Source organism: Ambystoma mexicanum, chromosome 7p, assembly GCF_040938575.1.
Source record: "Ambystoma mexicanum isolate Mex_15411 chromosome 7p, UKY_AmexF1_1, whole genome shotgun sequence".
NCBI lineage: Eukaryota > Metazoa > Chordata > Amphibia > Caudata > Ambystomatidae > Ambystoma > Ambystoma mexicanum.
Window position 1 is genome coordinate 833767907 of NC_090939.1, and position 22728 is coordinate 833790634.

Here is a 22728-nt window from a genome sequence, read left to right on the forward strand (position 1 = left end):
GGGAGTTCCTAGATGCGGCCTTAGTTAATATTTAAATTGTTTCAATTATTTCTATTTTATGAATAGACAGTCTGTGCATTCCTGTGTGTTTCTTTTCCCAAAAGGGGAGAGAGGATGTAGGTAATCAATATTGTTAAATTAGGGGTCCCAGATTCAAAAAAATAAATGTATTAAATTAAGGAACATGGTGCGTGCCTGGTTTGGGGTGGGTCGGCAGTTCCTCTTAATTTGGTGTTGCCCGATTAAAACATCCTACAGAATATAAGAAAAATAATACAATTACAATTTTAATTGTGTTTTCTCCAGATTCCTCCAATACTAAGCACTTTAATCATAGCTGTCATAATCCAGTTTATAGGTATTACATTTATCAACCATGGAGGGATGAAGGGCTAAGGCGACAATGTTTTAGGATTCGAACTTGTGAAGTTGTGTTCAGCCCAATGGTATGGGTGGTTGCCTAACTCATGACCTTTACACCCAGGCATAGAGGAGGGCCAGCCTTAGAGCAGCCCAAAGCCCGAGTCTGCCCCCTGCAGTGAGAGCATGACAGTGCACTGACCTGCCAGTCTCCTATTGCTGATACTCGCAACAGCACACTGCAAGCTATGCCCGCCGCACCCAATCTGTAAACAAAGCAATGTGCAAGGTGAGGATTTGTCTTGCTCACAAAAATATCACATGATAGGCAGTCCTACTGGTATGGTCCATGTGCAGGTGTGGTCTAAACTTGGGCTGTCACAGGGAGGCATCAGGTAGGAGCCAGTGAGAATACAAACTGTCATCAGTGATTTCACAGTGTACCCTGCATGAGCACTAACTGAAGGCATGTTGCTATTCTGCAGACTATTCCAGTGAGAAGGGATGAGTCAGGTACTGTCCCCACATCAACTGGGCTATTTCCATCACCCCTGAGCAAGGTAAATCTAGCATGGATTGGGAGGTTCCTTGCCGACAGGTGCTCCCTACCACATGTTCGCCAAGGAAGCAGGGAAAATAGCAGAAATGTAGACTTTAGCATAACAATGTACTTAACTGGGTTACAACAATGGCACTGTGGAAAATGGTATAGCATTTATCTGGCGAAATACAGAAGCTATCATTACATTGTGGTTAACTTGGGTAAACCCTGGCCTTACACTTGAAACTGGCCAGGCAATGTTCTGGGGTGATATCGAACTTAGTACGACAACTCACTGAAGTATGGCAAAACTAGCATGGCACTTTTGAAAGTGGGATGGCAATTTTCTGGGGGTAATATAAAAAAGACTGGTGCTTTTGCGACCAACTACAAAAAATGTGAGAGTTCCTCTACTGAAAGCAAAACCTGCATGTGACTAGTTCACTTGTGCCCTGCATGAGTACAAGGATGAGCAGAGGATAAAGCACCTACTCAGCCCCCACATTTCTACAAATCAAGAGCCAACATAATCATAAAAGGTTAAGCAGGCACAGTGTAGAGATATACCTACTTTGCCTTTAGTGGTAACGTGGGCCAAGGGAAGGCTATACTCTTAAGAGGGGGGTGTATGTGGTTCAGTGACACCCCAAACAGCATACTAAAACAGTCCAAAATAACAACATATACAATAATAAATAACTAGAAAACACTGTAAACACCCACTGCTATAAAAAGAACACAGAACATGCAAGATAGCAAGATGCGGAACTCTGGGTAATGAGACGGGGAGAAAAGACAATAAAAACCACAAACTTAAAAGGACATGTTTTTGAGTTGCAAAAAGAGATGTCTGTGACCTAGCCAATCTCGAGGGTCCTGGATGGACTGAGGGAGCAGTCATTAATACCTTTGCAGTGTCTTGGTGGTTTGAAAATGGTGAAGCAGGCTTCTCGATACTGTTTCACTATTTGATGCTATTCAATATGCGCCAGAGGCAGCTGTCCAGGGACAAGCAGATGTCAAAGTGATTTTCAACTAAAGAAGGCTGTGGTTTGAAATGTTACTCAAGCGGTGTGGATCGTGGAAGTCATCAAGTTTGGTTTGGTTGTCGAGGTTCGACTGCATACGTGCTAATGCCGGGCTGCACAGACAAGTCATTTTGATCCGGGGACTCAAAGAATGCAGTTTAGGTAGAATATCAGGGTCGATTCAATCAGTGACTCGTTAGGCGATGAAGAAGCTGGAGGTTCGAATAGTTGTTTGAGCGATGCAGTGGTACTTCTTTGTTGAAGCTGACGCAACAACGTGCTTTCAGATGGGCATTGCAGAGCCAAACTGGTTTGAACAGGCAGGACAGTGGTTTGAAGTTTAGCAAGTGCCAAAGGCAGCAATAGAGAGTCCTAGTGGTTTGATCTGGGTTGAACACCCTGGAATCATGCCTCGCAGAGGTTTCACAGCAAAGTGGTAGGAATCCTGGCTGTCTTACCTCTCAGGGACCTTTTTCTTTCTCCCAAACCCGGGGGAGCCGGGCACACACCTTCAGGGGTCCTTCAACACAGTGAGGTCTTGGGCAACAGGGTGGCTGGCAGAGATGCAAGTCTTGTTCCAGGAGCAGTTCAACCCCAATGGTCCTTGGGGATCGTTAGGGGACACAGCTTGCCTCTCCCTTGCAACACCAGCCTTCACCTCACAACGGGAGGACCTTGGAAAGGAATGCTATTGCAATAGGTTTCAATGACATCTTCTTAACGGATTGAAGTCCAGTGATGACTCAAAGAAGTTGCAGAAGACTCCTTCTTTTAAAGGCTAAAGTGGCCAGGTGATAGGACCAAAGCTAGCCTGCGTTAGGGGTTCAAATAGCTTTTTTCTTTTGTTCGAACAAGTGGACTTTTCCTTCTGACATCAAACTCAAAGTGCTTTAGAAGGTAAGGAAGGAAAGAAACAAGATGATGGAACCTTCCTCCAGCTATACAGAGATCCCTCTGACTACCCTAGCTCAGGCCCTTTCATTCTCAATAGAATCAAAGGCCTTTGAATATGCAGCATTGTGGTGTCAGGCTACTCCTGTTGAGGATGGGTGTGCCCTTTGATTACTGTTACAACTACAGCTTACTATTGGCTGTCTCTCTGAGAAGGGTGCTAACTGCCCCCATAAAGAAAAAAATGATAGGCGACCCCAAGCCTACAGCCTTGCTAGCAGCCGAAACATCCTGACTGAGACAAATAAAAAATACCTTCTTTATTTGATTTATTTATATAGCACTGAAAGATTGCTGACAAATATGACGTACAACATAAAACATAAACCAGAACCATAGGAATTAATTTTACACAGAATATTTAGAACAATAGAATTCACCCAGAACTATTTCACTACCAGTTTCAGGTTAGATGAACCTTTGGGTAAGTAATTGCAGTTACACAAGTAAAAAGGAAAGTTAATTGCTCTGCATGCCAGTAATACGCAATCCCTATTTTCCTGCACACACCATTCATCATTCTTTGGTCTTCAAACCAGTTTCACATCTGAGCATCTAACTACTCGAGGTCCGGTTCTCTGCTGGAGCCAGGCAAGAACCGTGTTCATTAATGCTTCTCTGGGCTCTCGTCTACTGGGTTTTCCTGGGTTTTTCTATATTTGCAATGACGAAGTTCCTTCCATTCATAACATAATCTCCTAGTGACTTATCCTTGGGTACTGGCATTTGTGATTTCCTAACTCAGACGTTTTTGGGAATGATGGACAATGTATGGCTTGTCACGGATCGCTCAGTGAGCATGAGGCCTGGTTTAGACTTCTCCACCTCCACCAACAGTGCAAGTTACTCATTACTTTCTGAAGAGGGGACACAGGGCACAACTTTTGAAAGAGGGCCATTAGAAACATCGACATCTTTTGATATTAACTCAGAGGGTAGCGCATTACGGCCCCTTTACTTCAATAAAGGATCCGACTGGTCACCAATTTTTGCGAGATCTAGGGATTGGTATATTTCTAGGGAACTCAGGTACGGCTTATTTGTACAGTGTGCGTGCAGCCAGGACAACAATTCCACAGTTATGTAGTGCTTGGAACGAGGGTTCATATCTAAAATGGCCAGATGGCATTCCACACACGGCCAAATAACCTGTTCTGTTGGATGGTGACCACACAAGAGGGTCTACAATTACACGACCAGACAGATACACAAATAGATATGTCTGCTCTGGTAAGGAACACTGGCCTAAAGCATGATTGTTGACCCTCCTTGGTGGGCCCCATCTTGCTGAACAGAGTATTTGCTCTTTGTCATTCTCTGAAGAGAAGATCTCAATTTTGTCAAATTTTTAAAAGCTTGGGTTTTTATGCTAAATTAGTAAGGGTAATCCAGACCTGGACCCCTGGCTTTCGGTATCTAGATGGACACAACACCACAGTCCCACAAGGCGGAAGCATGTGCTTCAGATTGCTCATGGCACCTATGTTCAGAATAGGATGTTCTAGTATTTTGGTGCTGGCCTGTCCTTGTGGGCATGACCAGAGTTATATAAAAGTAGATAGTTCTCCTCTCCTCTTGTAAGGCACTAAAATGTGATTGTAAACCTACCTGAGTGGACATCAACCTTTAGATATGGATATTTGGTATTATACATTCTTGGTAGAAGGAGTTTCTTATTTTTGGAAAACTCTCTGGAATCAAAGTAGAAAATAGCATTGCAGTGTACAACTTTCAAGTAACAGTTAAAACTGACATGATTATTTGTGATTAACTGAGGCATTGCAACACTGGATTAGAACATGGAATTGACATGGCAATAAAGAAAATAACAGGCTTTCACAATGAACATATTTGAAAGAGGATTTGCATATTTGAGCAGCACCCTTTGTGGAATCGCAAACTGCCCATCATATTACTGGCAGCAGCCTGGAATAATAAAATAAGGCTCTGTGTGCTGTGTATGGTGGCAGCACAGTGGCATATATTGTGTGATACTGTTTTCTTTTATTTTCTGGAAGTTTTGTGTTAAGCATAGAAACAATAATGCAAATATCTGCTGATTAAGTATTCAAAGCTGATGTAATTGTATCTCCTGGTACCAATTTAAAAATGGTGTGAATCTATATGCCATTTAATGAATGATTGTCATGTTTCCCTGTGGGTAGATTCGGAAAGCACCGGCTTGCTGATGCATCACACATACTTGCCTACTGTGCATCTTGTGCAGGGGTCTGCAACCTTTGATATATTAGATTACAACTTCCATCACCCCTAGCCACAATAGTCAATGTTGTAAGATCATGGGAATCGTAGTCCGAAACATCTGGATAGCCACAGGTTGCAGACACCTGATCTAGCGTTTTTAACAGGTATGCATATTTCTAATCGGTATACTCGTTGTTTGCTGCTGCAGAGAAATGATCTGTGGAACTGTGGGCAAACCTTACCTCTGGGGTATTGGCATAGCCTATGTGTCAGCATTTCAAAGTCACTTTTCAGCAGTGCAAGGGCATTTTGAACCGTGCAAAAAAATTCCATGAATCAGGCCCTAAGTGTTCACCTTTAGGACTGCCTAGTTACCCCATTTCTTTTAAAAAGTGTTCAGCAAAATGCACCAGTTGGCTCAATGTATTTAAGTCCTGGGGGTTCAAGGATAAACCCAATCACTGCGCGGCGGGGATGAGGTTCACCCGCACAGCTGAATTCGGGCTGCTTATTTACACCCCACATGTCTGAAAATTCACCAAGTCTCCATTGGATGTATACAGTGGGCCTCATTACGAGGTTGGAGGTAGGCTTGGCGGTTTTACCGGCAAGGCTACCTCCAAACTCGCATCCGGATCCGGCACCTGGGAATGGGCAATTACTGGGCTATTCCGGCCCAGCCGGTCCCGGTAATTGCCCTTTTGCGGGTGCCGGGCCCGGTACATCCCCAATCCCATTGAGCCACATAGGGCTCAATGGGAATGGGGAGGGTGGTTGCACTGGTACCGTTAATAACGGCTACCATCGTGTTCTGCTCATGGGTGCCCACCTGGTGGCTGCCCACATGGTGGGTGCAAGGGCACCCGCAAGCAGAACTCCTAGTATGGCCGTAAGGTAGCAACGTTGCCAGTAGCGATACCGGTGCCGTTGTTGCCTTACCGCCATACTTGTACTGAGGCCCAGTGTGTATTACAAGAGAAATTGTCCACGTCTATTTGGGTATCCGAGAAGGGATGGGTGAGAACTGAATCTGTGCATTTGTGGTGGTTAAGTAAAAAGGTCATTAGACAAGTGACATTCAAGAAGAAAATGAACTTTACATGTTGGCTTGTTTTAAATATATGAATAGGAGATTTGATAGATTTTTCTAAGTTTGCTATACTTTTTGTTTAAAGTAGGCAGTTTGGCAAATGTGCCCCACAAATCCATGAAGGTCTCTGCCTCTAAAATGGGTTTGTTTGCTAAACCAGCAACCGAAGATTCAACCGAAGCTTCAACCAACATTCTCGCACCCTGAAACACTTGCGTATGGGCGCGTTATAAATGCCATATCATATCATATCAAGGTAAAGAAGAGGGGCGGAAAAATAATGTGGAGAAAATGACAATGGGTTTGCCCCAAGCTGTGTTTTTAGAGTATCTAGCGCCATGTCCTTTGCGCTTCGGTCTGTGGCTAGTAAAAGTGGGACGTGTTCCAAAAACACTGAACTCGCAGCCCCGCAAAATTCCATAGCGTTTAAAGAACTAACGGACTGGGCACAGGATGCAGGCAGATTGGATGAAGTCCAAACGGGATTTATGAAAGGCACAGGAACAAATGCAAACATGTTCATTCTGGGCTTAATAAAGAAGGAGGCAATGGCGAGGTCGAAACCCGTCTATATGGCATTTATTGGCTTTGCCATGGCGTCCAATAGTATTGATCGAACCCGCTTGTGGACAAAGCTTAGACAATGGGGATGCCCTGCACACTTACTCGAGATCATGATGGCCCTCCACTCTGACTCTTCTATCAGAGTGCGGTTAAATGCCTATGGCAAGCTGTCATCACCCATGTTCTTCACTACGTGTGGGCTGAAACAGGGCAGCTGGGTATTGGCCCCTCTACTCTTTAGCCTTTTCCTATTGGATCTTGCTGAAATCTTCAAAGGTATTAGTAGCTTTTCCCCGAATTTAGCATTTATCTGTTTGGATTACTTGCTTTACGCTGACGACTTTGTTCTTTTTAATTATACACCATACGCCAATCGGTTTGCGGCACAAGCGTGATGCCCTGCCTAAATATGCTGAATTAAACCATTTAAGTATCAATATAACAAAATCACACAGACACTGACATTTAAACCAGGAATGAAGCAAAAATGCACTATCTTCCAATGGAATATTGGTGGTTTGCCCATCACAAAGGTTTCTAATGTTTGCTACTTGGGGTGCAGAATATCTGAACTTCAAAAGAAAACGGAGGTGCAAAGCTACCTAAGCTCCAAGATGCTCAAGCTCGCAACTCAAGCCTATGCTGGAAACTGGAAATGTGGCCATTTTTCTTTGACTTCGGCCCTAGAATTCCTTAGGGCAAAGGCTGTGCCATCGATAATATTGTGATGCCCAGGAGGGCCTGTTTTGGAGGAAGGTCTTGCACCTACCAAATGGTGTTGCAGTGTTAGCAATCCATTATGAGTTAGGGTTGTCCTCCACAAAATGTCATCTTTATCGGAAGAACCTCTCACAGCTAAAAAAACATTCTTTGTGCCAAGGAGGGGTCAATATGGTGGCTGTTAATCCAATCGCTACCCAGAAAATCGTGGGTTGCTTTAGAAAATTGGGAAATAGAGTGTGATCTGCTCTGCAAAAGGCATGACATCTCGAAAGACAAGTTATGCTATAGGTCAACCCAAACAAAAAGGAGACTCAAGGAGTGGGACTGGACCGACACAATCAGCAAAGTCAGAACCTTCAATCTGTATGCTGACCTGCTGATGCATGTCAGACCACAGAATATTCCCAGAATATCTACATAGCCTCTCAGAGCATCGTGGAATATCTACATAGCCTCTCAGAGCATCGTGGAATATCTACATAGCCTCTCAGAGCATCGTGGAATATCTACATAGCCTCTCAGAGCATCGTGGAATATCTACATAGCCTCTCAGAGCATCGTGGAATATCTACATAGCCTCTCAGAGCATCGTGGAATATCTACATAGTCTCTCAGAGCATCGTGGAATATCTACATAGCCTCTCAGAGCATCGTGGAATATCTACATAGCCTCTCAGTGCATCGTGGAATATCTACATAGCCTCTCAGAGCATTGTGGAATATCTACATAGCCTCTCAGTGCATCGTGGAATATCTACATAGCCTCTCAGTGCATCGTGGAATATCTACATAGTCTCTCAGTGCATCGTGGAATATCTACATAGCCTCTCAGTGCATCGTGGAATATCTACATAGCCTCTCAGTGCATCGTGGAATATCTACATAGTCTCTCAGTGCATCGTGGAATATCTACATAGCCTCTCAGAGCATCGTGGAATATCTACATAGCCTCTCAGAGCATCGTGGAATATCTACATAGTCTCTCAGTGCATCGTGGAATATCTACATAGTCTCTCAGAGCATCGTGGAATATCTACATAGTCTCTCAGTGCATCGTGGAATATCTACATAGTCTCTCAGAGCATCGTGGAATATCTACATAGTCTCTCAGAGCATCGTGGAATATCTACATAGTCTCTCAGAGCATCGTGGAATATCTACATAGTCTCTCAGTGCATCGTGGAATATCTACATAGTCTCTCAGTGCATCGTGGAATATCTACATAGCCTCTCAGTGCATCGTGGAATATCTACATAGTCTCTCAGTGCATCGTGGAATATCTACATAGCCTCTCAGAGCATCGTGGAATATCTACATAGTCTCTCAGTGCATCGTGGAATATCTACATAGCCTCTCAGAGCATCGTGGAATATCTACATAGTCTCTCAGAGCATCGTGGAATATCTACATAGTCTCTCAGTGCATCGTGGAATATCTACATAGTCTCTCAGTGCATCGTGGAATATCTACATAGCCTCTCAGTGCATCGTGGAATATCTACATAGTCTCTCAGTGCATCGTGGAATATCTACATAGCCTCTCAGAGCATCGTGGAATATCTACATAGTCTCTCAGTGCATCGTGGAATATCTACATAGCCTCTCAGAGCATCGTGGAATATCTACATAGCCTCTCAGAGCATCGTGGAATATCTACATAGCCTCTCAGTGCATCGTGGAATATCTACATAGTCTCTCAGAGCATCGTGGAATATCTACATAGTCTCTCAGAGCATCGTGGAATATCTACATAGCCTCTCAGAGCATCGTGGAATATCTACATAGTCTCTCAGAGCATCGTGGAATATCTACATAGTCTCTCAGAGCATCGTGGAATATCTACATAGCCTCTCAGAGCATCGTGGAATATCTACATAGCCTCTCAGAGCATCGTGGAATATCTACATAGTCTCTCAGTGCATCGTGGAATATCTACATAGTCTCTCAGTGCATCGTGGAATATCTACATAGTCTCTCAGTGCATCGTGCCGGCCGAGGGTGATGAGATTTAGACTACACTTGGCTCATGTAAATGAAATTGTGGGGGCATGGAGCAAAGTTCAGAGGGAGCTGAGAGTATGTAGGTTTTGTTTTAACTCCGAGGAGGTGGAGATGCTACGTCATATATTGTTACATTGCAAATCACTAGTGGCGAGGTGAATGTCATACTTTAGCCACTTAATCCAGCCCTATGCGCAGGTTCACACTGCTAGAGTATGGCAGCGTAATATGGATTCCTTGGGTCATAATAAATGGATGACTGCTGCGATTCACTTCTTAAAGGAAGTTTTAGATGTATGTGAAAGGGCAGTGTTTGGCGTAATGGGTATTTGGATTAAGCTCTTTCTTGTATAGTTCCATAAACTGTACATTTTTGCTTCTTTCTGATTTGTTAAAGTTTTTTTCTTTTTTTTTCTTTTATGAATAACTTCTTTTAATGTGTATTTTAAATGAATTAGTGTATCTTTTTTTCTGTGTTTGTTAAAGGTTACTTGTTAACCAAATAAGAATACCAAAAAAAAATTACAAATCCAAATTGAGGAATACTGAGAACAGCCTGCACCCTTCTCGCAGATCAGTAAGGCACAGTCCGACACACGTCACACAACTGCTGCCAACTAACTGCGGGCTAGTTTCCTACCAAGCAGAATCGTTATTACGTATTAACGCTGGGCATAACGGTTTTCTCACAAGTGCATTTTGCCTTTAAATACTTCGTGGCGTTTTTGCAAGAAATCAAAGACTAGACTAGAACATCTGTGTGTGTGTAGTTTTTCCCTCCCAGGCCGAGAGTGTAACTGCCGCGGGTTTAAGCATAAAGACAGGTTCTTCCTCCCTCACACACTGTGAACTCGACAGTGCCACAGGAGCTGGGGTGCCACTGCCACCCCCTCACCCAGCCCCGCCGCGCTGCCGCGACTTACCTCGACTGCTGGCACGAGCTCAAAGGGACCGCGGTGAGGAAAACCAAGACGGACGAAAGCCCCACAAGTAAAGCCGCCGCCATCCTCCCGGTCTGTAGGAAATCTCTGTGGAAACCGCAGCTACACGAGCCGCACCCGCCAAGAGCGACAGAGAGTCTTCCAAAAGCGGGCAGTGAAACTTTCCCGGCAGCCTGGCACAGCAGCGGGCAGTCGCGCACAGCTGGACCAAACCGGCCAGTCCTCTCTCCCCCCACCCGGTGCCCCCGCTGCTGCCTCTAATGAAAGTGCACGCCGAGCGCCACCAAAGCCTGAACTTTCACAGCCCGCTTTCAGTGAAAATAATTAGAACCAGTTGCGCGTCCAGGCGGTTTATTTTGACATGGAAAGCGCCCATAGACTTTTTTTTTTTAAAGGAAACTGGCTCATTCCTGAAATACCAGAGATGTGTGCCTGTATTGGTTTATATATATTTTACAGCTACAGTGGGCTGATGTGGCTTTGATGAATGACTTCATTTAGGGTGCATAACGAGGCTCCCAAAAGTATCAGTCATGGGCTGGCAAGAAGGTTTAAATCCAGGGTCTGGTACAGTTCCAGTTTGCAGTAAAAAGGTCATGGCATAGTTTCTGTGACCTGTAATGAGGGATGATGTATGAGGCAGTGGACGGGTTCTAGTGCAATACTGTTGCTTCGTGAACAATGGACCAATTAAGCCCCAAACGACATTTATTTTTCACTGAGGGCACAATGCATGGTTAGTATGCAAACTATCGAAAAGGTGCATGAACTCCAAGTGCCTGACATCAATAGGTGGCCCACTTGCCCCTGCCCTGATTTTACTACTGGAGACTACTGTGGGCAATTCAACATCTTCAAATCTGCACATATTTCAATATAAGGAAACTACATGGGCTTCCTATCAACTATAGGATTATTTTTACACACCTCACCGTCGCTCAGAAAGTCTGGCTTCATGGAAATTTTCCTTTGTGCCAAGGACGAGTATGCTCGTCCATTTTGCATAGACATGCATAATAGCCTGGCAGTTAAGGGGTTAAAGCTCATCTTAAATTCTACCTGGGTCATAAAATCTAAACTCCCACATAACACCCAGATTTCCCGACTTAAACATAACCGTGCCTTGGCAGTGATGGCATGGTCTGAGCCGTCAGACACTAGGACCCCCTTACCAGGAAGCCCCTGTTCCATCAACATCTCTGTGCGTTTAGAAAAAAAAAACATCTTATTCTAATTCTTACCAAACGATGAGTGCGTGCTACGTCACCAGCATAATACTGTACTGGTTAAATCTCCCTCTTGTTCCATAATTAATCCACTGGGCAAACCACAGACAGTTCAGGGGGTCGGGAGACAGCGCTAGAGGACTCCATGTGCAATGAGGTGGGCCAGACACAACTTTCTATCCATCAGAAGAGAAAATGAGGAATGCCGCAGCACTGGGTAATAATACAGTGTTTAGTAACTTTGCCAAGAACATGTATCAGTGTAATCAAAAACATTTGAAGTAAAGTTGAATTATCTGCTTACAAAAACATATTACGCGATAAATAACTCTTTGTGGAGTTAGTAGGCACACATCCTGGTCGGTAATCATACCCACCTACACTTCCAGTTTTCCAGGTGTGGCTAGTCTTGCCCATTAGTCTCTGTCCTGTTAGTGACCTTAATCTGCGTAGAGAAGGCAGGGATATATCTCCGGCACTGCACAATCGTGCTTGTTGTCGCTCTGTATATGGTGTCGGTTCTGGTGTTTCTTCTTTAGGGTCCTCTAAGTCTGACCATTTTACCCCTTTCGCTACACTTGAGTCCCTCGAAGAACCGCATGCACTCCCTCTTCGCGCTCTCTCGTTTTCCTCCCTTTCTTCGTCTGGCATCACCATCATTATGCTACAGCTTGTGTGACTTTCAGCCATTTCCCCGTTCATCAAGATCTAGTCTACTTAAAGATAGTGTTCTATGTTCGCCGTTTAATACATCATCTGGCCTTCCTCCTGTTTCCCTCATGAAAGATCCTTCAGCATTCTCTTTGGTCTTAAACCCCTCTTTATCCCTTACTTGCCTATATAATTGCCCATATATTTGCCCTATGTTTTCTGCATCATGCTCGTCAGCCCATGTTTGTATTCTCGGTATCCCTTGCAGCTCCCTGCAAGGGATACCGCACCATTTACAAATACAAAAATGTTGTATTTCTGACTGCAGCGGCTTTCACTTTGAGTCTCATGGGTTCCCCCGACCCGGGGGAGCCCAGGAGACTCAAAGCGAAAGCAGCCGCAGTCAGAAATACAATGTTGTATTTGTGATTGCTGTGGTTGGAAAACCACGGCAATCAGAAATATACAACAATGTTGTATTTATAATTGCTGCGCCATTGCTTTTTGCCTTTCATTTTACATTTTCTGTGCTTCCCTGGGCTTGGGCAGCAATGAAAACGTAAAATGAAAGTGAAGACAGCCTCCTCAGCTCAGGCACAGCTCTGCTCTGGCTGCAGAAAGCAAAAGCTCCCAGTAGGGGGCTTTTGCTGCTTGTTGAGTGCCGCCAGGGCAGAGCTTCACATGAGCTGAGGAGGCTACCTGAAATGGCAAAATGGATCCTTCCATGTAAACGCTTTGAGCCTTGTTTGCTCAAAAGTTTACATAGGAACTTTCATTAAAATTATGTGTAATGCATGTTTTGGATTATTGCCCATCTTTTGGGACAATAATATTTTTGAGCGCATTATTCCTTTAATGTGAGCAGGCACCACCAATCGCCACCCATTACCAAAAAGCCTATGCAGTGGTGTTCTTTTTATCCCTTCGTTTACAATTTCTATCAGTTCTTAGTGTCTCGTTGTTTTGTTATTGACAATTTAAGAATCTCTTTATTATTTATTAATTATTCTCCTTTGATTTTTATCCTCGTGATTGATGTCAATTTTTTTATTTAAAAATCTGATGATCACCTTAATTTTTGCTATCGTTTTATATCTCCTAACCTTGATTCAATAAAACATTTAATACTGACATATTTATAAACCCATAGACAAGTGTACTTTTAATTTAATCTCACTTTTTACCCTATTTTGGAGTTTGATATGCACTCTTCTTTTTGGCCTTGCCTATGGAATCCTTAAATAATACCCCTATTTGGGGGTTAAGTGCATTCCCTTCCGCCCCTCTTGGAACCCTGAAATCAAGGTATCTATTTCTTCTCATTCTAATCCCCATAAATCCTGTTACTTATATACATATATTTACACTAAAGTCTCTCCTCCAATCTTTGCCACTTTCTATGCTCTACTTACATCAGTGGCTCAGCTCGAGTCCCTCGGCATCAACTCTTCACCAATCAACCAGTTCACCTTCAGTCCGCGGGGCAACTGTGGGTACCAGACAGGTATTTTGTCAAAGGGGCATGTGTCGCCACTTCTTTCCACACGTGTCTTGAGCGTTTCTCACCACAGGAAGCTCCACAGTCTACTGGCTAATTGTGGAAGTCGTCGATCCTCCGAGAATATAGGCCTAGATCGACTGGAGCAGAACCATCTGCACCGCTACCAAAATGTGTAGCGTCTCTTGTGCTAAACACAATTACCAATAATGCACTGAGACCCAAATAACTGGACAGACTCAAATAATATGGTACAGTAATACTTTATTATCGGCATAAAATAAAGTAGGGAAATCTGGCGAACCACAAACTGTAGTCCACGCACTCACGATTCAGTTTTGCTTACACAAAGGCTTTATACCCTGAGATACATCAGCTATGACATCATCCTACGTGGAAAACAGTAAAGCCTATTGAAGTGAGGGATTAAGGGAAAATATGTGCCTATATATCATATCAGTATTAGTAATATCACTGGATGCCCCTTATCTGGTAGGCACACCTTGAATCACTTCTAAATACATGTAATACAGATTATAACACAATAATAGTAGCAGCTGGTCCTGTGCAACATAGTATAACATGTTGATACAAAGACCCTCTGATTGGTTGTGGCACTCGCTCCCAACCTGCGACTTTTGGCTTGTTAGCAGCATGTAAGCAAAACAAAACTCGGGTACAGAGAGCAACGCCAGACTACTACCCACTTGCCCAATTAGTCCATCATCTCTCATCAGTCAGGCCCCAAGCCAAGACTTCTTCTTTACAGTTGACCTTGCAGCTTGATGTCTGTTCTGGGGCTCTTGAGGGAGTGTAGGTACACCATTATCTTCATCTGGGGCTTAATGAATGGCGCTTCTTTTTGACTTCAGAATCACGTGTGAGGAGGCCACGATTTTGTCCATTTCCAACCTTTTAATTACTGCTATTTGATTTAATTATGCTGGATTTCATTACTCTTCTTGACTTCTGGAAACTTGCTCACTCCATCTTGCATAGGCTTTTCTCATCTGATTGTCCAATGCTTGGCGCCTGCAGATGTTTTCTTATTCGCTTAATCTTAGAGACATATGTCTTGCATACATGGCTCATCCTCTTGACTTCCTTTGTGCCTTGCAATTATTCCTTGATGTGGCATCCTTGATTCTAGGCCAATAGACTCCTCTGTATTCCTTACATGAAGCTGTTTTTCCAGCACATTCTGACTCTGCAGCCCTAGTCTGTCTCTGAGGTGGCTTGATTGGTTTCAACACAGGTCCGGCATCCATCTTTTTCTAATAGCTGCCTTAGCCACGTTATGTTTTCTTCTGCAGCAAGCTTCTATATGTATCAGCTACCTTGTGTTTCTGCATATATACATTCACTTAATCTCTCCTCACTTATTTCTTTGAGGCATATGATTCCTTTGTCTTCAATTACATATTTCTCTTATTACTTCAGTTACATGTTTATGCTTCAAGTATTTGCATATCGCTTCAGTGCGTCGGTGCGTCAGTGTGTTTCTTTCATGACATCACTCTGCACTTGTCCAATTTCACTTATAGCTCTTCTGTGTCCAATGGTGTGTGCAAACATCCTTGCACACTTTCAGTGCGGGGACACATTTGATATGGTTGTCTGAGTGTGCATTGTCTCTCATACACTCGATGTGGTATTGGCACAATACCTGGTGTCCACACAGGGCTCTTCTCCTGCTGTTCCAAATGATGGTGGTGAGGGGGCGGGAGCTAGGGATGACATGTCCACCTGCTCCTCTACAGGGCTTTACACTAGTTAATCAATGTCTCTCTTTACTTAGAAGTGGTTGTCCCTCAGTCCCATGAACTCTCTTACTTGTGGCAAGATACACATGGCTGTATGTGGGTTAACAAATGCCATTCATTAGAAATAGGCAAAAGGACCCACCTGGCTCAGAATCTTATGCATGTGTTGGAATATCTTGTGGCACAGGAATGTAGCAAAACACAGGAGGGGATGTCCGGAAGGTTTAGAATTAATCTTAACCTCTGCCATTGCACTGGGCAAACCTCCAGACCATCGTTCTTTGCCTGCCAATCCATTAAGGAAGGGGGAAGACAATATGTAAATTGGGCTTGGTCCCACCACAACAGGTGCAGTACAGCCCAAACTGCTAGGCCACATCCCTTCTGCACAAGACCACAAGCATCCCCAGACATATTTCCACATTGTTGGGCCTCAAAATGTAATATCATGTGCTACTTGACAAACTGAATCTCTTTCAGACTACATAAGTGGTTGTTCGAGTGGTAAAACAACAGAGAGGTATATCTCTCCTTAGAGAAGTGTTGAATTGGAGTTTTTAACACCCAAGGAGTTCCAGTCTCTCATTAGTGTTTACATGTCTCTGTTTGTTAAGTCAAGTCCATGTTTGTAAATCCTTCCATTACAAAGTTAACCAAAAGAGGTGATAGCTGTAAGGTTTCGAATTAATCTAACCTCTGGCATTGCTGTGGGCAACTCTCCAGACCGTTGTTCTTTGCCTGCCAAGCCATTACAAAAGGGGAAAGACCATATGCAAATCAGGCTTGGCCCCACCCCAAAAGGGGTAGTCCAGCCTGAACCTCTTGGCCACATCCCTTCTACACGGGACCACAAGCATCCCGAGACATGTTTGGGACTAATTGGGTGTCACCACTGTGGAGTAGCTTGGTTCTCTTAGCCCAGCAGGAACGGGACCCACGTCTGGGAATACCCGTTGCACCAGAGGTGACTTAGACAAAACAAAAGTGGATGGTTGGAAGGTTTCAAATAAATCTTATCCTCTGATGCAGCCAGCCCTTCAGATAAGGTGCGTATCTTGCCTTTTTACGCATGTAATTATAGCAAATACGGAACATTTAATTTTCCACCCCGTACTGTTTATTCAAAGGTTTCGCTGTATTTGTTCATTACAAAAAGCTTCCTCTGTCCTCCACTAGATGGCACAGCAGGCTGACCGAAGCAACCAATCATTGAGAAGTGACTGTAGCTGGGTAACGAAGAAGCCCAAGAATAAGTGGAATAAGACTGTAAGAAGTGTAAAAATGGTGACCTTTATAAGCAAACTTGGCAAAATAACATGACCAAAGACCATTGTTATTCAAAGATATGGCAACACAAGATGTTAGGCAAAATGCTTCCTTTTCAGTTTTGAGGAATCCACACCTCACCAAATTCTACAGCGGCAAATAAACCACTGGCTAGGATTGGATTCTGGAGGTCCAACCTACCTGGCGGCCCTATATCAGAGCTGCAGTGGCTTTGTTGCCAAAAGCCAGTGTTGATGAGTATGCATGATGAGGAATGAAGAAGCCCTTATATTTTCTCGAAAGAGAATTTCTTTTTTGTACAAAAGGTGTACATATAGGGTCATGCCGTGCAGGTTTCTTGTCTTGTAGTTGTGAGTTGCAGACAGTAAATGGTAGGGTGATGGCCTAAAATGGCAGGAGAATGCTGTGGTCCAAGTGTTCATTGTTTTTCTAAGCATCTCCAGCCTTGCAGCCTGTGCAAAATATGAAACCATTTTCCATCTGTGTTCAGTATCCCCACTGTTCTTTGTAGGAATCTCACCCTGCAAAGGTGATCCAGTACCGAAGTGAGGGGACATGAGCATAGCTCAAACCTGCAAAAATGAACTCGCCTAAAGGCTTCCAGCCATCATTACATTTTGTAGAGATTGCCATTATATGCACTCATAATTTGTTTCCATGAGACAAAGGGCGAATGCATTTTTTGTCTAGCATTACCGTTTTGGTTACACCGTGGTTGAAATCCTGGTCACCTGGTTCCAAATTCTAAATCCCGTCCTAAATCAGTTTGACACAAAAATAAGTTTTCTTGAGTAAGCAAACTCAATAACCGTTCTTACCCATCTATATTTAGTAGAAATGATTGACATATCTTTGCTTGTTTGATGGGATGTAACCTCTTCCAAACAGTGCAGTCTATCGTTTGTTGTTTTTTTTGGTGAAACCAGGGTTCACAAGTGACGTTGCTGTGAGTGAGCACTCCCTATTTATGAAGGATTGTACCTTTATCTTCAAGTGACGGGGCCAGGCCCCGGGCATGTATTCCTTTTTCCAATTTCAGGAGAAATGCTGTATAACAAACTTTCATCTAAAGGAAGGATAACCCTTTTTTCTCGACCGTAGCTCAAAAATGCAATACATTAAGGGGTGACATGGTGAATCAACCTTTTGGTTTACTTTTGATACTCTCAGACTAACATACATTGGCCCTCATTACGACCCTGGCGGAAAGTGACTGACCTGACCGCCATAGCGTAAATAGCGTTTCCGCCATTGCACGACGGAGCAAAGTGCGGCTAATTCCGACCCATCGGGCACGAGCACTACGCCATGGCGGAAGTGCAAAGTCCGCGACGGCGGAAATGACCCCAAAACGCCCCTCACCGCCGTCGTACGGCGCCCTAGGTGCAATTCCGCCACCCATCTTAGCGGTCACCGTAATGAGCGGCAACCGGAAAGTACGGTGACCGTAAATATACGGAAACGGAAGTAACAACATGGGCCCGGAACGGGAAACAGCACGCCGTACACCTATAAAATCAGAATTCCCACACAACCATTAAAAATACTACCCTGAGACACATCCCAACCCGTCATCCACCCCAGTGAAAGCAATAGAAATGGGAAAAGTAGCGAAAAAAGCGTGCGACCGCAAGCGGCAGGTCCACTTCTCCCGTGAGGAACTCACCGTGCTTACAGAGACCCTCCAGGAGAATGCTGCCGTCGTCTTCTCCACGCAAATGACCAGGACGGCACTTGCGAACAAGAAGGCCATATGGGCCCTGGTGGCACAGCGGGTAAGTGCGGTGGGGACCGCACCCCGCAACCCACAGCAATGCAGAAAGCGATGGGACGACCTGCGGATACGCGTACGGAGCATACTATCCGCCAACCGCAACATTGCCACAGCTACCGGGGGAGGATCGGAATCACCCATCAAGTTGACCCCCTGGGAAGAAATCTGTGCCTCCACCATTGGAATGGAGAGCATAGAGGGAGTCGGAGGGATGGAGAAAGGAGTGCAGACATCCGAAGAATCCGGTAGGTGGGCCAACTAAAACAATGCCAAATCCACAATGTCCAATCATGTGAAGTACCATGTGTCCACATAGTGCAACAGTAACACATGTCCAGGAGAACGTCCACATAAATTGGCCTGATAGCGCACTTTAAAACTCACATTAAATACATAAATAATTAAAAATCCTAAAAACACCCTCTACACGTGCAGCAGGCACACCCTAACTGCAGGCTGCAAAACAACTGCATCCTCATTCCACACAAAAATGAAACCACCACCAAGGCCCCGACCCAAATCACCCTCAGGTACCACCCCAATGCATGTGATACATTGCCATTCCAATTTCAACAGACCCATTAATAACGCTCGCCCTCCTTTACTCCACCACAGGGTCCGACTCAAACGACGAGCTCCAGGACACCCCTACCAGCACACCTGCAAAGAGGGCCAAGACCAACGGCCAAAGACCCTCCACCTCAGCTGCACGCATCAAGACACGGCAGCAGCACAAATCAAGTGGCAGCACACAGGAGGGAACATCAACAGGCACCCCAGCAGCCAGCATGCCCACAACAGCACCACCACAGGTCCCCCCAATGGATGCCACAGAAGGCACTGCCTCTGGTGGCAGCAGCACCATAGGTGACACTCCATTAATGGCAGCATGCTCCGACACAGAAGACGGGGATGTCGAAGTAAGATCCATCCATGACCTGTCTCAATCCCCCTGTTTGTTTCATCCCGTACACCATGAGGATACCACGCAGGGGCACCCACTAGACGACGACTGGCCATCCCCCACAAGCCCTGTGGCAAGGCAACATGAGGTGACCAGCCCCTCTGTGACACCACCGCAAATGGCCATGGCACAGCAGAGGCAACAGTCCCTCGACCAGGTGATCGTGCAACAGCAGCAACTGGCCACGCTCCTCAAGGACCATGCTGATGAATGTGGGGGTACCAAGGCAGCCATAGAAACATCAACTGAGACACTTAGGGCAGAAATGGAGAGAAGCACCGAGAGCCTGAGAGTACAAATGGAGAGAAGCACCGAGAGCCTGAGGGGGGAACTGCATGCGACGTCCAAAGACGTATGTGCTGAACTTGCCGCTGTGCGCCGTGTGCTCACTGAGCTCTCACAAACCCTTAGGGACATGCATGGACGTGAGCAGGCAGAGACATCATCCGTTGCAAGTTCCGTCCAGGGCAGCCCCCAACGTAGATCTGGGAGGAACCTGCGCTCCACAGGCAGGGGTGCCCCTGATACCCGGAGAGGGGGCTTGCAATAGCGTCTGCCCACTGACAATGAGCATCTTCGGACACTGGTGTTCGGGGGGGAGGTAGGAGGGTGGAGGGGGTGTGTTGGGCTCACTTGGGTGGCGGGTCGATGGGGCGTGTAACATAATTTCACATATGCTATAAACAATGCACGATCATCCAATGAGATGTGTGGACATTGATCTTTGTGTACGAGGCCTTTATAGGCGTACAGTCCATATTGTGCATGTTCCTGACACACACAGTGCCACAAGTCCCGGGTCCATGTATCAGCCACCAGGCGTGAGTGCTAGAAGCATGAATCAATGAGAATCTGACGAATGTCACGGCCCTCCTGTGCCTCGCAGACTCCTTGAGGTGCTGCCACATCCCCACCCTCATCATGACCATCTTCAGGTGCTTGCAGTTCTGCGTCAGGGGGCATGGGCACATTTCTACGTACGCACATGTTGTGTAGCATGACACATGCCATGACCATCTTTGCAACCTTCTCATGGCGGTACAGGAGTGCCCCGCCAGACCTGCTGAGGCAGCGGAAACGAGTCTTCAGTAGGCCGAATGCCTGTTCTATGACTACACGGGTACGTGAGTGGGCATGGTTGTAGTCTTCCTCATGCTGGTTCTGTGGGTTCCGGAGTGGTGTAAGGAACCATCTCTTCAGTGGATACCCGGCATCACCTGTATGTGGACAATAAAGGATGTTTGTGGAATGACATTGCTACGTACGCACCCCCCCCCCTTCCTGCCAGGTCATTGCCGCATCACATACCCCACATTATCATGCATGAAATGAGACTCACCGAGTAGCCAGGATCTGTTCCCTGCGTGTCGCTCCATGTAGCGTGGTATAGTAGAGTTCCTCAAGACCATAGAATCATGGGTTGATCCAGGAAATCGGGCACAACAATGTGTAAAGATCCTGTTGGAGTCACACACCATTTGTACATTAAGGGAATGAAATTGTTTTCGGTTGCGGTACTGGGCCTCCATGGCATGTGGGACGACCAGTTCAACATGGGTGCAGTCGATGGCACCAATGCAACCCGGTATGCCGCCTAGTGCATGGAATCCCACTTTTGTGTTCGTAATTTCCTGCTCCGAGCGTGGTAGAGAGATGTAGTCGTCTGCGTGCTTCAGGAGGGCATCGAGCACTTGCAATAGTGTCCGTGAGAACAGTGGCTGTGAAATGCCATGCAACTGTCCGACTGTGTGCTGGTAGGTGCCTGTGGCCAGGAAGTGGAGTACAGACACCACCTTCAGTAGGGGTGGGATGGCGGTTGGGATATCTATCATGCTGACAAGGTCAGCCTGTGTCATGTCCACAATGGCGGTTATGGTGTCCCGGTCCAAACGGTAGAGGGTGTGGATCTGCTCATCCGTGAGGTTGAACGGATGTGCTCGGAGGCGTGGGATAGCGGGCTGCCTGCGTGGTGGTAGTGGCTGTGCTGGCGGCCCTTGCTGGCCCTGCCTTGCCCTCCTCCTCCTTCTGCGTCTCCTCTGTGCGGCCGGTTGTTGTAGTAGTTGGCGTTCGTCTTCTTCTTGAAGTTGTAGTACTTGCAGTGCTATCAGGTCCCCCAGGGCCAACATCGCTAGTCCTGCCGGTAGCATTTTGGAGTGGGTGTAGTTGTGGGAGGGGGTTGGGTGTGCAATTTATGTGTTTTCAAGCTGTATTGCCTCCACCTGTGGTGATTCATTCCACCTGTGCAAGCTGCAATCCCCTTTGGGCGAGCACGTCCCGCACACAACGCTGCAATTCGACGCATGGCATCTTGCCATTACAATCATGTATTTCATCCCGATGGCAGTGAGATATTGGTTCATATGTTCATTCTGCTATGGTCCATTGCTTCACATACCATCTTTGCAGTCGCGAACAAACTTGTGAAGGGTCAGTGGAATGTAGTACTCGATTAACGGTGGACCCTCATGCAGCACTGTACCGCGGTTCACCGACGGGCGGGGTGTCCCATTTGTGAGTGAAGCCAGTTTGCATTTTCACACATTGCCGCACTACATAGATGTATTTGTGAATTCAAGCGGTCACAGATGCCTTTTCGACGTGATGTTGCAAATGAGGAATTCGAAGGACAGCGCTTTTGGTTTTCAACTAGCGGCGAGGAGACGCCCACAGGTCTGACTGCAGATGTAAAGTTCTATTGTTTAATGTCCTTGGGACTGGGGCCATGGCGAGAATGCAGTGATTGATATGAATAGTATGGGATGCGCAATAGCGTAGTGGACGATAAGGCAGGACGTTCCCAAATACATGTTACTTCACAACACTAGAATTCCGGCCTGGAGCACAGTGGATTTTGCAGACTGCATTACGCACAGACTCAATGGAAATTTCACATGTTATGTGAGTATATAATCAGGCGTTTTCATTCCGGGATGAGGGAATGATGTATGGATGCATGGACAGATGATTTGATGGAGAGTTTGCCATGTACAGGGCTTTTTGGAATCTATCCCCTTCCCCTGCGCTATGTGATGCAGGGCTGCCATAGTGGGACCATCGTCTTTCTGCCCTTGTAGAACCCTCCCTGTCTCGACGCGCCTTCAGACACTTGTGTCTATGCACGTTACTAATCCCATCTTATGGATTCTGTCTTAACAGACGCA

At 45.6% G+C, this 22728-nt stretch overlaps 1 protein-coding gene across 1 annotated transcript in view; it reads right to left on the minus strand.

The window, feature by feature from the left end:
• ITGBL1 (integrin subunit beta like 1) overlaps positions 1-10708 on the minus strand; it is a 1421787-nt gene extending 1411079 nt beyond the window's left edge. Inside the window, exon 1 of the mRNA XM_069637000.1 lies at positions 10387-10708. Within this exon, the coding sequence (XP_069493101.1) occupies positions 10387-10469 (83 nt within the window). The 5' untranslated portion in view covers positions 10470-10708. The remainder of the gene's footprint in view (positions 1-10386) is intronic.
• Between the last annotated feature and the right edge of the window lie 12020 nt (positions 10709-22728).